We start from the raw sequence: 16,545 nt of genomic DNA, 5'->3' as shown, positions 1-16,545 counted from the left end.
GGGGAGGATAAGCCCTTTAGCAGCACATTCCCCTCCCACTGCCCAAGGCCAGACCTGCCTCCTGTCCAAAGCCCCGCCCACACCCTAAGGCCCGCCCTCCAGAAGCCTAGTGCCACACCTACCACCCAAGATCCCTTCTCTAATTTTCGAACCCCCACCCACATCCAAAGCCCTCAAAGTCCTTACTCTGCCTCACCAACCAACCCCACACTATCCACTGCTCCTCCCCTGCCGCAGACCCTTATCGCACCCCTGCTGAGGCCAAGGCCCCATAGCTCACCACTAGCTGTTACCTGGGCCTACCCTCCACCACGTCTCACCCCACAATAAATAAAGCTTGGGGCTGCATCCTGAACCTGAGGTGCCCTCCCTTCCTTGGCCCTGACCTCCTCCAGGTCTCTCTCACTCTCCTTAGTGGCCCATTCTCCTCTCTTCCTGCCTCCTCTCGCCCACCACACTCGCCCATCCCCGTGCTCCCTCCACCCAGCATTTCTCTTCAGTGACCCATGTCTGGTTCTGGAGTGCCTACAATGGTAGGAGACCCTCTGAGGTTGAACCTTCTCACAAGGCCCCTAGATCCTGCCCACTCTCATCAGTCCTACCGACTTCCCCACAGCTGGGGACCAGGCTAGGTGTTTCGCCCACGGATGCCTCAGAGAGTTGGTTAGCATAGAATAAAGTAAGCGCACTCTTTCCCAGGAGCGCCTGACACTGGCTAAGAGAGGCCAACATTAATCAAACAATTACACAGCTAATTAAATAAGTCCTGTTCAGAAACGCATGAATTCCAAGCCCTGTATAGCAGGGATGGGTGGTGAGCTAATTTAGTTCAGGAACTGGGGCAGCCTTTCCCCAGAACGTGACCAGTGAAATCTCAATAGGACACACTTGGAGAACAGAGATAAGTGCCAATGAGAAGTGCGGGATTCCTTTGTTCTAAGTTTATGCTTCATTTGCATACTATGTGGTCCATATTTCATTTGTATTTGGGGGTAATGCATGATCCTCTTTTCTTCCCATGAGTGCTCCTCCCCCTTTCATTGCCCTGGCTCCTTGAATAGCCCTCCGAAGGCAGCAAGCCATCAAGAGGCCTCACTATTTGATGAACTTCCAGGTCAGGTCATCCTGAGTCCTAATGTAAGGTTCTGACTAACTTGCTGTGCGACCAAGCATTGACTGATTCCTTTTCTCTAGTTTTCAATCTGAGAAGGAGGGAGGGAGAGACAGAGAGAGACAGAGAGAGAGAGAGAGAGACAGAGACAGAGAGAGACAGAAAGAGACAGAGAGAAAGAGACAGAGAGAGACAGAGAATGAGAATCTGTCTAAGCTTGTCTGTCTGACTGTCTCTGTGTGTCTATGTGTATCTGTGTGTGTCTATGTGTATCTGTGTGTGTTATCTGTGTGTCTGTCTATGAATGTCTCTGTGAGTGTCTGTATGTATATCTGTGTGTGTCTATGTGTGTGTGTGTGTGTGTGTGTGTGTGTGTTTTAGGTGCACTGTGCCAGTTGTGGAAGTGGAGGCAGATAGGTGTACCCAGAAGTCAGAGGAAGATCCTGGGTGTGTCGATCCTCTCATGCTCTATCGTATTCTTTGGGACAAGAGCCTCTCGCTGAGCCTGAAGCCTGGGGCTCTTGTCTCCTGGTTCCCCTGCACCTCCAGCACTGGATTCCAGGCGGCCATAGCCACCCACACTCAGCTTCTTCTCTGTGTGCTGGGGCCACAACTCAGTGCTTTCTTAGCAAGCGCTCTTGCCCATGAAGCCATCTCCCAGGCCACAGCTTTCCAATCTTGTCAGTAGTGCTACAGGTCCCATCAGTCTGGGAACCCACAACGCCGTGTCACAAGGTTTCCATTAGTCACCTTCAAGATTCAAATATACAATACAGACAACATAGAACACCTTTTAAATAAACACATTATTTAAAGGAATTAGCTATCTTTTGTTCTCAGATAATGACTTAAGTTTTTACGTTAACATATCCTTTATCTTGTAAAATGGTGTTTTATTTTGTTTTTCTGTTGGTGTTTTGTTTTTTGTCTTATTAATGTCTTTAATTAGCCCGTTGGCAGGACATAGATTTCAAGACCTACTTGATCCCACAGATGGAGACTGCTAATCCAGCTTTTCTTTTAGCTTCCAGAGTCTCCATGCCATGCAAGACTTTCTGATCCCAGACTGTGACCTTTGCTCTCACTCCCACAGGGTCCAATCGCCGATACCAGGTGAACGCCGTGCACACCAGCAAGGCCTGCAGCGTGATCAGCAAGTACACGGCCTTTGTGCCGGTGGACATAAACAAGAGGCAGTACCTGCCCATGGTGGTGAAGTACCCCAACTCTGGTAAGGCGCATGCGTACATGCAGTGGGTGGAGCACGGCAGCCCACGGGCTTGGGGAGGGGCTGAGATACTGGAAAGAGCAGGCGGCTCAGCGGTAGAGGAAGAAAATGCCTTTGCTGTACTTCGTTCTCCTTGCGAGGGACGGGAAATGATCCAGTTCCTTGCAAAGAATCCCACAATGTCTAGAATGATGCAACCCAGGGCAGCTGCATCGGAGTGACAGCCACCCAGGAGGAGAGCTTGTTGGAGGGAAATCACGTGACACGTGCGGGTCCCTCAGCTGGAACACACCGAGACATACTATGTTTTTCAAATTAAGGGTATGAAAAATAGTCTATTCCTGAAGGAACACTTAAGCGATCTTTTTGATAGTATACTGTGTTCTACTGCAGGGATATCCATCCCATCATCCTTCAGGACCAGCCTGGTGACACAGGCCTGTCACCCTGGCTACTCAGAAGATGGAGACAGAAGGGCTGCATGTCCGGGGCTACCTGAGCTACATACTCAGTTTTCAAGGCTAGCCTGGGCAACTTAGCAAGGCCCTGTCTCAAAATAAAAAGTTAAAAGGAGAGTCAGGGATGTAACTCAACTGTAGAGTGCTTGCCTGGCGCGTGTGAAGCCTCGGGGTTAATCCCTAGAACTGCCTGGTGTGCGGGAAGCCCCCCGGGGTCAATCCCTAGAACTGACTTTTTCTTTTGTGTTTTACGCTCCGTCAGTGTTCTAAAGCATATTTTAGATCATCCGACCCTCAAAACAGTTCTGCAAAGTAACTCCATTATTGCCCCATTTTACAGATGGGAAACAGAGGCAGAGGAGGTTGAGGTCATACAGCAGGACTGGATGAGCTAAGCTTTTAATCTCAGTAGCCCAGTCCAAAGCCTGTGTTCTCACTCACTCTTCCATACTATTTATATTTATATTTATTGCAACTGGGACTGGCAAGATGGCACAGCAGGTGGAGGCACCTGCTGGCTGCCAAGCCTAAGGAACTCAGTTTGATCCCTGGAACCTACTTGGTTTAAGAGAAAACCAACTCTTGTAGGTTGTTCTCTGACTTCCACATATGCCCAGTGGCAAGCTGTGTGTGTATAGTGTCTGTGTCCATGTGTGCCATCTTTGATGTCTATGTGTATGTCTGTGGTGTCTGTGTGTATCCGTGTAGGGCAGCGGTTCTCAACCTTCCTAATACTGTGGCCCTTTAATACAGTTCCTCGTAGTGTGGTGACCCTAACCACAAAGTTATTTTCTTTTTTTACTTCACAACTGTGATTGTGCTACTGTCATAAATCGTAATGTAAGTATCTGATGGTCAACCCCTGTGAAAAGGTCATTCAGCCCCAAGGGGTCTCAACCCACAGGTTGAGAACCACTGGTAGAGGGAACACTTTTTCATGGTTTTTGGTTTTGTTTTTAAGTCTACGGTTTTTCTTTTCTGGCTTCTACTTTCTTGCCACTCACAAGACTTCCTTGGTTGGCTGGTGGTTTGCTTTGTGTTTGTTTGGTTGTATTTGTTTACTAGTGCACAGGGCCTTGGCTTGCTGGGCAAGCACTCTACCGCTAAGCTACAACCTCAAGCCTTCCCCTCCCCCTCCTCCTCCTTCTCCTCCCCCTCCTCTTCTCCTCTTTCTCCTTCATTTCTCCAGAAAGATGTTTACTAGCCAGGCATGCCCATTCTCACCCTTCCAGTCCCCTTGTCCATATTACCAAAATGATCCCTCATTCCCACATCCATTTCCAGTTCAGACCAGTGAGTGGTACTGGACCAGAGCCATGGCCCTGCTGTGGCCTCACTCCTGCTTCAGGAAAGCTATTCTCACTCTCTCTCTCTCTCTCTCTCTCTCTCTCTCTCTCTCTCTCTCTCTCTCTCTCTCTCTCTCCCTCCCTCCCTCCCTCCCTCCCTCTCTCTCTCTTTCCCTCCCCATCTCCCCTCACCCATCTCTGACCATGTGGCCGGCATGTATAGTACAGAATGAGAGACCGAGGACCCCAGACCACTTCTTACTCCAAATCCTAAAGCCTCGACACTCCCCATATATGTGCTAGGGAACAAGCCACTCACTTCTTAGCCTGTAAATAGCTGTCTAGTGCAAAAAATAGAAACTATCAAGTCAGGAAGTGCATTCAAGGACCCTTGGTTAAATAAAGCTCGAAGCTTTCCCCGCTGCAGAAGGTCTCAGAGCCCTTAAAGCGTTAATTCATATCAAGAGGCTTGGAGAAGGGACTGCAGGCTGTGATTCTTCCACATGTATTCTCCAGTGAGACGATTACTTTGTTTCTATTTGTGGATTTTTAGGTATGTGACCACGAGTGTGTGTGTGTGTGTGTGTGTGTGTGTGTGTGTGTGTATGTATGTGTGTGTGTTCAACATACATGTGTATGTGGCCACGTACGGAGGCCAGAGGTCAACCTCAGGTGTTGTTTCTCAAGTGTGGTTTATTTGAGGCAGACTTGTTGGCTGGAAGCTCAGTGGGTAGGCTAACTGGATGGATGGACAGTGAGTCCCAGGCATCCTCCTGCCTCTGCCTCCCTGCACCGGGATTATAAGTGTGTCACCAGCTAAAGAGATGGCTCAGCGATTAAGAGCACTAACTGTTCTTCCAGAGGTCCTGAGTTCAATTCCCAGCAACCACATGGTGGCTCACAACCATCTGTAATGGGATCTGATGCCCTCTTCTAGTGTATCTGATTACAGCTACAGTGTACTCATATACATAAAATAAACCTTTTAAAATTAAGTGTGTCACCACACCAAGCTTTTTTCATGTGGACTCTGGGAGTCAAACTCAAATCCTTACACACTCTACTGACTGAGCCATCTTCCCAACAATGCTGCTCTTACATTCAAGGAACAACTCACAGACTAGCGCCCTCTGAGAATGAGGCCTCCTCTGCCCAGACTAGCGTCCTCTGAGAATGAGGCCTCCTCTACCCTCTTTGGGGAGTAAGCGTCGCTCCTCTGCCTTCCATTGGCAATGTCTGGGCCTTCACAGACCTGTGTAGGAGGAGGGGGCTGGGACATGGGACATTTTACAGTATGGCAGCAGTTATATTTACCAGTATCCCCATTCTCCAGATAGGGAAACTGAGGCTCAGAGGGGTTCACATCCCATCCATCTAGTGAAGGATGGGGCCCAAGCTCAAACTTAGCTCCTTCTGGCCCCAGACTTCATAGTCTCACGTTATGCCATGCTTGGCAGCCTTAGGTTAGCTGAAAGACAGAAGAGCCATTCCTTCATTGCTGACGGCATTGGGGAAAGGGCAGGAGCCAACAGGTTCACACCCACCTGATCCCCTGTACCTCCTTGTCCTTCACAAAGGTGCCATGCTCAGCTTCCGGAACTTGACCCGACAGTGGAGGGGCTCCTCTGCTGGCCTTCGAAGGCCCCATTCTATGTTCCGAGAACTCTCCTCAGCCGCAGGAGACAGCAAATTCCAGACCCTAGGTAAATGCCATCTCATGGTGGCTCAGAAGCCCGGACACCCCTGCATCCAAGGCCTCGGGGGCTGCTCTCTGAGTTTACAGTCTTAGAGCCCTAAGCAAGGGGAGGGCAAGGGCAGGCCTCCGGGTTCCAGAGGACGAGCATAGGCACACGGGATTGGCATAACTCCAGCACACAGCTTTGTACAGAAGCAGGAAGCAGGGAACAGCAGGCAGAGCCTCTCTGCCTGGCTTTGCTGTGCAGCATCCCTGTCACCCTCAGCTGCCTGCCCTCCAGCCTCTGGCTGCTCCCAGACACCAAGTTCTGAGAAACATAATGAGCAGGAGAGATGACCAAGAAAGCCATTCCAGCTGCCCGAGTTCCCACCATCTGCTGCTTTCTGTGTTCCCAGCCTGCACCTGACTGCCTGGTGCTCAGAGGGCTGTGGCACGACCTTTGTGTGACCTTGAGCTGATTCACACGCAGAGCTGGCCACTCTGCATCTTTCATCCATGCTTGTCTTTCTGGCTCTCCATAGATAGGCTGTACTCCTCCCAACCCTTCCTTACCACCCTCCGTGCACATGGGGACAGCCGGCTCTCTGCTAAACACGGGGAGGACAGGAGAGGACACACCCTGATCCTCATCAGCCACCCACACCGTCAGAATGCTTCCTCGAAGGGAGAGTTAGTAAAAGAAAGATGAGAATGCTGGTTGCCCAGAGCCGCTCTTCAGAATTAAGGACAGTGTCTTGATCTCTCTGTGCCTCATGCCACAGGGGGACCTGCTGGGCCCAGCCATTGAGTTTACAGGAACTTTCCAGTCTAACTGTTCCTGTCTGGGACTCAGCCCTTGGCAGGCTGTGGCTTCCATTGAAATCCTTCTTATCATGCTCTCTTCATGCCCCACATCTTCAGCTCCTCAGATCTTACTGTACCTCTCTCTGTTCCCTACTCCTGTGGCCTGTGGCCAGTGGCCAGTGCTGAGAGGCCTCCTTGTGCTCAGCTCCATTCTCACTTCTCAGAACCCCTCATTCACATCTTAAGAGATCTTCTGTTCCTTGGCTGTCAGGGTTTCTATTCCTGCACAAAACATCATGACCAAGAAGCAAGTTGGGGAGAAAAGGGTTTATTCAGCTTACACTTTCACATTGCTGTTCATCACCAAAGGAAGTCAGGACTTTACACAGGGTAGGAATTTGGTTGGAGTCAGGAGCTGATGCAGAGGCCATGGAGGGGTACTGCTTACTGGCTTGCTTCCCCTGGCTTGCTCGGCATGCCTTCTCATAGAACCCAGGACCACCAGCCCAGGGATGGCACCACCCACCATGGGCTGTACCCTCTTCCCCCTTGATCACTCATTGAGAAAATGCCTTACAGCTGGATCTCTCGGAGGCATTTCCTCAAAGGAGGCTCCTTTCTCTGTGGCAACTCCAGCCTGTGTCAAGTTGACACACAAAACCAGCTAGTACATCGGCAAAAGAAATAAATAAATAAGAAAGAGTTGTGTGCCCTAGAGAAGTCAAGTGACTCACCCAAGGTCATGCAGCCAGCATGTGATGGATTCAGTGATTGGCTGTGAACTGTGAGGTTAACTGAGCCTGTGTCTACCTCCTGGTTACCACAGCCATTCAGTCTCTCTGTCTCTAGTTTGTCCTCACACTGAGGACTGTGGCAATGAGCCCTGTCCCTCGTTTGGGGAGAAAAAGGCTTTGCTGAACGTGTTTGTACTTGAGCCTCCTTTCTATAATTTAGACCCTCTCTTACATCACACGGTCCCGCCAGACTGACTGTCCCAATGGTCGTCATCTTGATGCAGCACTGCTTTGGCTAAATTTCTGTTCCTGTGATAAAATAGCAACTTAAGGAGGAAAGGCTTCGTTGTGGTTGGTGGTTCCAGAGGGATGGCATCCATCATGGTGACAAGAGCAGGGTTTCCCAGGCTTTCACTGGTGGGGAGGCCGGGTGTGGCAGCAGGAAGCTGGCTGGTCAAGCTTTCATCCAGACAGGAAGCAGAAAGAAAAAGAACAGGAAGTAGGGTGAGAATACAAAACCTCAAGCCCCACTCCCCAGTGACATAGTTCCTCCAATAGACTTGACTCCTAAAGGTTGCAAAATCTCCCACAAACTGTCCCACAAACTGGGACCCAGTGTTCTACTCCACGAGGCTATGGGGACGCATCTCATTTAAACCACCACAATCATGGTTGTATACCATGCTTATCGTGTCTACCTTACAGACAGGGAAAACTGAGGCTCAGAGCTTTCTAACGAGTTGGGGCCATGTACTGGAGCCCCCTAAAAGCCCGGAATGAACATCCCAGTGGGCACAGTCCTGGGGAGGAGGTGCCCACAGTACCCAGACCCTGACTCTCGTCCCGAAGCTCTCCCTCATTTGCCTCATACTCCCTGTGGGATCTGCAGTTCGCAGTCTCACTTAGTACTTGGTTTAGTACTTGGTAAGTTCTTGGCAAAGCACTAAGCATTATCTGAGTGGTGTGTCACTGACTCCTTCCACGGACTCGTAAGACACGTGTCCTTAGTTCTAATTTACATTGAAGACTGATAGGCAACATTACCAAGGACCCATGGCTTAGTGAGTAGAGGTGCTAGGACTTTGAACCCAGCATGGTGGGATACAGGGAAGGGTAAAGGGGGTACCCAGGCCCCACTGGCATCCTCTGTTACAGCCCTACAAGACAGCCCTACTTCAACCTTCAGTAAAAGCCCATCCCCCAGCCATGAGAAGCACACTGCGGCAGAAGGTAGGCAGCCTGCTGGGGCTGACTCTCTTATTATGATGGTGGAATGTGAGACAGGGGTGGGGTAGGTGTCCCAGCACCAGCAGAGACATCAGTGCCCAGACCTTCATCACTGATGTCTCAGGACAGCCAGTGAGAGATGGAGAGGACTGCCCCCCCCCCAGTATCACTGATGTCTCAGGACAGCCAGTGAGAGATGGAGAGGACTGCCACACACACCCCCCCCCCAGTATCACTGATGTCTCAAGACAGCCAGTGAGAGATGGAGAGGACTGCCCCACCCAGTTTAAAGATGAAGAAGTTGAGGCTTAAAGGGGGGAACAATTTTCCAAGGTCCACTTAGCAGGTTTGTTGTAGAGCTAGGCCCCCCTACTTCTAGCTGGGGGGGGGGCCTTCATCCCATCACACCTAGCATGGCATCTTCTAGCAAGGTTGTCAACTCAGTGTCTAATCTGGAAATGGGGTGGTTAATATGAAACTATCAGAGCTCCTTCAGTCACCTCCCAGAAGATGCCAGGGTTGCCTGCAAGAACCTTAAAGCTCACCTGCCCCTTACCTGTGTCACCTGACCCACTGTACCTGGGATGGAGCTGCTTAGCATCCCGGTCCCTTCTATACACAGTGAAGCTCCCACCCCACTCAGAATCAGCTTCCCCAGCCAGGAGGTGACTCAGTGGACAGGGCCCTTATCCAGTCTCAGCTGTCACTCTGTGACTTTCCAGGTCCCCCTCAAATTCTGTCCATGAGCGCTCCGTCCTCCATGAAGACCTCCGAGGTTCTCTTTGGATCTAAGTAAGTAGAATTTCCTCCTGAGAACACGATGCTTTCTTTCCTTTTCCTGATGTCAGAGGCAGGGCCAGTCTCACCTTGAGGATGCTTAAAAGTCCCGTGGCCTAGAGATACCACAGTGTGCCGGGTCTCAAGCTGCCAAACTATCCCCCACAATTTCCAAGGTCTCTTTAAACAGAAACTCCCTTGGGAAAGCCAATAAATAGTTACTTCATTTTTTTTTCTTTTCTGTTAAAATATAAAATAAAATAAAACTAACAAGAGCAACTTACAGAGGGTTTATTTGGTTTGAGGGTGTAATCTATCACAGCAGGAAATCCTGGAGGCAGCAGCACGAGGCAGCTAGCTAGTCACGTGGCATCTGCAGCCAGGAAGCAGAGAGAGACAGACGCTGGTGCTCATCTTTCTTTCTTCTTTCCATTCGGTCCAGGGCTCCAGTCCATGGGACAGTACCACCCACCTTCAGGGTAGATCTTCTCTCCTCGGTCAGCCCAGAGAGTTGTCTCTTCGTTGATGCTAGATCCTGTCAAGCTGACAGTATTAACGGTCACAACTATCTTAGGAGTTCCTCCATCACTGGCCTTGGAAGGACATGGTATCCATAGACAGCTAGAAAAAAACGCTGACCCCTTCATTACCCCGTTGTTGCTAAGAGACAAGTTAGGGATGGCCACCTCCCGATTTCTCCAGGCCTCCATTTTCCTGGCTGTCAAGTGAGGAGATTGGAAGACCCCATCTGCTGGGTCTCCACCTTTCATGGCTTCTGAGTAGGCCCAAGAGGGCTGGGATGACCAGAGAACCTATTTCTATCTGCACAGGTTGAATCTCAACAAATCCAAGCTGCTGACCCGAGCTACCAAAGGCTTTCTCAGCAAATCATTGTCCAAGGCTCCAGAGACAACCTCAGGCAGCCAGAGCTCGGACTACATGCCACTGGTGAGCTCTAGAATTCAACCCCCTCCCACCCAGCTCAGCCCCTGCCCATGCCCTCTCCTCTTCCCAGGAAAGGATCTCTGGTCTCAGCACCCAAAACACACCTGAGCTCCATAGAACTCCCCACCCAAGAAGCCACCAAGGCAGAGGGAGCTATCAGGTGTCCCCACTTGGAGTGTGAGTTTTAGCCATAGGAAACTCCTCTGTGCTCTGCTATCCTTGCCTTGGAACTGTCCTACAATACCCAGGCATCTGTTTTCAGTACATAAAAAATAAGCCTTGACATGCTTCACAGGGAAGTTAGAGTCATATCCCAAAGACATGCCCTGGCTTCAAAAGTAAGCTCTGTAGGTAGCCCAGTACACTGTGGAACGGAGGGAAGCCTGTTTCTACAGCCCTCTGCTTGGAATCAAGGATCAAGGCAGGCAGGTCCTGCCACATCTCGGGCTCCTGGGCTTGGGCTTCATAGGCCCATGAAAGAGAGGCACTGTCTGGGTTCATCCCCTCTCATCCCCATCCACTCACACCCAGGTACATGCATGGCATCATTTGGAATCTCCAGATATCCAAGTGAGTCATGCCCAAGACAGAAATGACCTTGAATTAGATAAACGTAGTTCTTCAGATAAAGCATCCAATAGAAGGCAGACATGGAGCCCGGCAGTCCTACCCCTTGGGAACAGTGAAAGGAGAGGTTTGCTCGGATGATGTGACCCTGAGGCCTGAGTGTTGACAGAATGGTGTATGACTTCCGGAAGAAGGCAGTGGCTGAGCCAAGACCTGAATCTTGAGGTGTCATGGCCAAAGGCCTAGAGAGGATGCAGCTTGCTGTCTGGAGATTGGAGTCAAGGGATGAGAGCACAGGAAATTGGGGCCAGGTGGTGAAAAGCTTTATAAATCACATGCTGGACTGGGAAATTGATCTAGACCTTCAGAGAGCATGTGGAATCTGGGCTTTGTGGAGGGAGGTCCCTGAGTTTGAGGGAGAGGAACAGATTCAGGAGAGGAAAGAGAGATGGGGCAGGGAAGGTGTGAGGAGGTCAGGCAGGGGAACTGCCAGGCCTTTTAGGAGTTGAGAGTGATCGGTTTGCATTTGGAGACGGGGTGAGCACACCAGAGTCTGATGGGCAGGCCTGAAAAATCCCAATGGCCAGGCAGGGCCTGCACAGGGGACGAGGCAGGTTAGAGGCAGGATAGTGAGTGAATTTGGCTTAGAGAGTGGTTATCCCTTAACGCTGGAGGATATAGTGGGGGCATGCCCCATTGACTTGGGGTATCCAGATGGGCAGAGTGGGCAGGAGGAGATGAACAAGCAGACTATGTGGACCTAGATTTCATGTGGCCTGGCACTCCCTGGGTGGAGAAGTTTGAGGTTCACTAAGATGTGTCCCTGCCCTCAGGTGTCTCTGCAGCTGGCCTCGGGAGCCTTTTTGTTCAACGAAGACTTCTGCCAGACCATCCAAATCCCCATGGAGAAACTCAAGTGGACCTCACCCTTCTCCTGCCTCCGAATGTCCCTTGTCACCCGCCGACAGGATTTGAAGACCCAGAGTCCACAGGACTGCACCAGACTCTCCTCTCCACCCCCACCCTCTGATGACATTTCCCTAAAGTCTGAATCTGAAGACAGCTCAGACCAGGAGTCCAGTGCACTGCTGGAGCACACAGGAAAGCTATGGGCCACTGTGGTGGCACTGGCGTGGCTGGAACACAGCTCAGCTAACTACATCATTGAGTGGGAGCTAGTGGCAGCCAAGGCCAGCTACTGGGTGGAGCAGCAGAATGTGCCTGAGGGCTGCACCTTGAACACACTCAAAACCACCGCTCGCCAGCTGTTCGTGCTCCTGCGACATTGGGATGAGAAACTGGAGTTCAATATGCTCTGTTACAACCCCAAGTATATGTAAGGGCCGGGGAGAGGGATGATGGGCTGTTTTGGTTGATAGGGGAACTTTTTGAAAGCCGTAGCCAATAGAGTATTACTAGAAAGAGCCTCAGACTGGCAGTGGGTGGGCCTGAATTTAATCCCAGCCTTGCTACCACCTACTAACTTTAGATCAGTCACTGCCCCATCAGGGCCTCAATTCCCCCTTCTACAAAACAAGAGGGTGAGGTAGATTTTTTTTAATGGACCCAATATTCTTCCCATCCAGATCTTCAAGAAACTCCAGGTCTTGCTGGGGCATAGTGAGAGAAATACACACACACACACACACACACACATACACACACACACACACACACACACACACACACACACACATACACACACACACGGGTCGGGGAGATGAGAGATGAGCTTTTCCTTGGAGAAAGACTGTTGGCATGTACTACGGACAGCAATATCCCAGTCCAGGGGGGGAAAAGGTAGATAAGAAAATCCATAAAAGACAAGAAACACAAACTTGCTCCAGGCAATAAGAGACCTCCTCTGTCTGTTGCATTTTGGGATAGGCTTGTGTCTCCATGGTAACAATCTAGAAGCTCCAAATCCCACTAGCAAGCCAACTAGAGAACCATCATTCCCAAGACTTTGCAAAAGATCCCTCCTAGTAGTTGAGTACATGTCCACGGTATGAAGTCTAGCTTCCTGTCTTAGATGTGGGCAGGACCACGGGGTCCACGGTATGAAGTCTAGCTTCCTGTCTTAGATGTGGGTAGGACCACGGGAGATAGATTCCCTTCCAGACAAAACAGAAGATGGTGGCCATGGCCTGCAGAATTAATCTAGACTAGACAAGCTCACAGGATCAGTGAAGAAACCAGACTTAAATAACTTTACACACCTTCTGTTATTGGATAAAGTGACTCCCTCCATTTGTATTGAGAGGCTAGAGGGGCACGTCTGTGTGCATTGCATTCTGGGATAATGGAGTCTCTAGCCAGGTGACCACATCATCATCTGGCAGACAGAAAACTCCTCTGCAGTAGAAAAAAAGTTTGGGCTGCAGTGTGTCTTGGACATGGAAGGGAATAAAACAATCTTGAAATGTCAAAGCAGGAGCTGAGGGTGGGGGCCCTCCCCAATCTAAGATCTCCATATAATACTCCCAGACTAGTGTCAAACTGCCTAGGCATTGTGCCTCTCCCTTTACACTTCCCCCAGAAGTGTCTGGAGTTTACCATGGACACTAGCCCGGATCCCTAGACAGAAGCTATGGACCCCATGAATCCCTTATTCCTAAGGTCTTAGCTTCTCATATTTTATCTCCAAAAGTAGTCCCTAAGACCCTGGCATGAAACCCTACCACATTTCCTTTTTGGTGAGACAAATCTTGGTTAAAGCAACCCATGGGGGTCTCATGGGCTCTGAGCCAGTGCACTGCCCCACAAAGATTCTAAGGGATATGCAGTCTGTGTTAGGAGCTGGAGTAGGATAGTAGGAGGGGTGCTTCCCCAGAACACCAGCTAAGTGAAGAGACAAGATGTAGACCTAACAGGATATGGATGCTCTACTCCCAGCCCTCGTGCCCTGCCCTGGTCCTCCAACTACACAGCAGCAACTTCCCAAAGCATCCCTTTTGAAGAGGCTAAGTCCCTTCCCTACTTCACTGAATGCCTTTGTTTCAATTCACTCTCTGGGGAGAAACCACTTCACAGCCCCTGATGTCAGATGGGGCAGAATTCTTGAGTATTAATATCAGGGTCACCAGAGGGACAGGTATTTAGATTGTCTTGTCCAAGGTCCCAAGGAGATAAGGGAAAAGGCTTGCCAACTCCCCTGCTCCATTGAAACTCCCACTACTTTTACTACTCAGCCAACATCCCGAGCTTCCTCAGCATGGCAAGGGTAGTGTCTATGCCTGGTCATTATGAGTGGAGGAGAAATGGCCAGGTCATGAATCAGAACATAAGGACTCTGTCTTGATGCTCCCTCAGACAGCATTCTAGAGTTAGTCAGTGACCTTCTGCTAACACGGTAAGCATGGATTCTCTGTACTTCTGTGTGACTTTGAACATGTTGTGTGGGTATCCCAGGCCCCTCTCTTCCTCTAGCAATGAGCAAGTTGGACTGTCTAGACAGCATCTGCCCACGAGCTTGATCCTGGACAGGACACAATGGCCATGGCTCAGGGCAGTCAATCTCTCACCCACTGTAGAGTTAGCACTGTGAGATTCCCTAGAAAGATCTCCCCACGTTATCAGCTGCCAGAGCTCAGCAGTGTGTTTGATGTTTAATTGTTGATCCCTGCAGCCCTGGATTCATCCCCCTCCCAATACCAAGAAATACATCCCTTGGGTTTCAAGAACCCAAGGACCGGGAGAGGGAGTGTCTGGACAAGACACATTTGTAAAATTGTTCCAGTGGTGTTGGGATGACTTGCAGCCTCCGTAACTCACTGCCTGGCTCACCAATCAGATTATCAAAAGGTTGGGCCTTAAGGAGAACATAGGAGCCATAGGTAGTGAGCACATGTATAGAAACGAAACCAGTACAAAGGTCTTCAAGGGTGTACTGTTGACCCTGTGATCTAGGTAACTTGAGTTCATCCCATTTAGTTCGGTAAGCCAGCTTTACTTTCAAGGTCATGCTAAAGGGACAGCAACATCCCCAATGCGTGAAGAAACCACCATTGAGTCCGTCCAGCCAGCATCTTTGCTGCCTTCAGTGGTAAAAACATGGACCAAGGTTGAGGAGCCTATGGGGTGGTCCCAACTCAGCCACCCTTGTGCTCTGTCACTTCCTCCAAGGCCCACTTACCTTTGTAGACTGATAGGATTCTTTTAGATGTATCATTCAAGCCTGTTGCTCACCCACAGAAACTTCTGTGTGACAAACATACTGGGGACCACTCCCCAGCCCCCCCCCAAAAGCAGATGTATGCTAATCGGTTAATGGCATCACCAGTTTCCCAGGAGGTCACCAGCATGCAGCTCTCTTAAAGGTGCCCAGTTGAAAAATGCTTGTCCTTGGGTTAGCACTAACATCGAAATAGCCTTTATGGAGTGCTTGCTGTTATGTAAAGCCTGTGAAGTAGCCCGCGAGCACACCATCCTCTGCCCACTTCCCTTTGGAGTTTAGCAAGCAGTCCTGGAAGAGTTTTCATGACTCCCCCTGGCACTCTTTGGTCCAGGATTGGGTTTATCTTGATGGACTGTTCTCCAGCCCCACGGTCTTGCCTTCCATTGGCATTGGCTCAGCCTAACACCCTCTGAGTTCTGCAGGCACTAATCGGCAGATTTCTGAGTGCTCCGACATTCTTGATAGTGTGAGGAGAGCTGGCCACAATATCAGCCAGAGTGGAGTGCCCACCCTGGGTTCTGTTTCCTGTGGAGCAAGGAAATGTCTACCACAGGATGCTCTATGGGTCTGTCTCCTGCCATAGGTGGACCCTGTCTGTAAGGCCCAGCCTTGGCTCACACTGCACTTGTAAATATGCGGCCTTGGCTTCCAATCCCAAGTCTGAAGCCAAATGAGTGTTCTCCATGACCTGAGCTGGCCTGGTTATGGCTGATGAGTGGATCAGCCACACCTAAAACCCACCAACTACTGGTGATTTTCATCCGCTCTTCAGATGAGTGAGAAAGCAGGCCACCACCCCACTCTCACCTCCCTTGCTGGTTTCACCCACCAATAAAGGTTTCTAGAAGTTTCCTCTAAATCTTGCTTGCACCTCACTGACATCTTTGAGCGACAAAATTTCTTTACTGGCCACTGCCCTTGGCAGGGACCCTTCCAAGGAGAGAGTATGGGAAAGGGCCTGCTTCATCTGACCACAGTGGCCCTCTCCCTAGAGATTGCCTACCCCATTCTCCTGCCTGGCTAGAATCTGCCTGATGACACCTAAGTCCTGTTTCAACTCTAACATACTGTAACATCTCAGCGTACTCCAGGCAACAGTGCATTCTAAATCCTCAGTGCACTGAGGTAGAAGAGAGAGGGCATGTGTCCATTGCTACTGCACTTGAGAATAGCTTTTATCCCCCCTCCCCACCAATAGCAGGAACTAGAAATAGTGACAGCAATGAAGAGGCGCACACCTGCATTCTAACACCGCTTTCTCTACAGTGCCATTGAAAATGCCTGGGACTCGATAGAATATACTTGGGACAGGGACATGTGCGGCATCGTGAAGCTGGGCAACCTGATCCACAGAGATCTGTCCCCAGGCTAGGGCTTTGGTAATCATGCCCAGCCAATCCAACAGTTCATGACTGGGGAGTGTCCTGACCCCTGTGCCCACCTCTGCCCTGGCCTGGTGACTCTCGCCTCACACAAGCACTGCCTCCCCATGCAACAATGCCTGTGTGAGGTGTCCCCTGTGGACACTGCAATCCTCTCAGACTCTAGGCCAGCTT

General features: G+C 50.3%; 1 protein-coding gene across 4 annotated transcripts in view; it reads left to right on the top strand.

The window, feature by feature from the left end:
- The window catches only part of Vwa5b1 (von Willebrand factor A domain containing 5B1), a 70,613-nt gene extending 57,375 nt beyond the window's left edge, over positions 1–13,238 (top strand). For 3 of the 4 annotated variants that reach the window (XM_031379208.1, XM_031379209.1, XM_031379207.1), the window contains 6 exons: positions 2,205–2,342; positions 5,661–5,786; positions 8,452–8,526; positions 9,246–9,315; positions 10,131–10,248; positions 11,646–13,238. In XM_031379208.1, the coding sequence (XP_031235068.1) occupies positions 2,205–2,342; positions 5,661–5,786; positions 8,452–8,526; positions 9,246–9,315; positions 10,131–10,248; positions 11,646–12,152 (1,034 nt within the window). In that variant the 3' untranslated portion in view covers positions 12,153–13,238. The remainder of the gene's footprint in view (positions 1–2,204; positions 2,343–5,660; positions 5,787–8,451; positions 8,527–9,245; positions 9,316–10,130; positions 10,249–11,645) is intronic. The other variant, XM_031379210.1, reaches the window with a different exon arrangement.
- The last annotated feature ends 3,307 nt before the right edge of the window (positions 13,239–16,545 follow it).

This window comes from Mastomys coucha, unplaced genomic scaffold (genome assembly GCF_008632895.1).
Source record: "Mastomys coucha isolate ucsf_1 unplaced genomic scaffold, UCSF_Mcou_1 pScaffold18, whole genome shotgun sequence".
Classification (NCBI taxonomy): Eukaryota; Metazoa; Chordata; class Mammalia; order Rodentia; family Muridae; genus Mastomys; species Mastomys coucha.
Note: the sequence above shows the minus strand (reverse complement) of the source record. Positions and strands in the feature narration are given on the sequence as shown.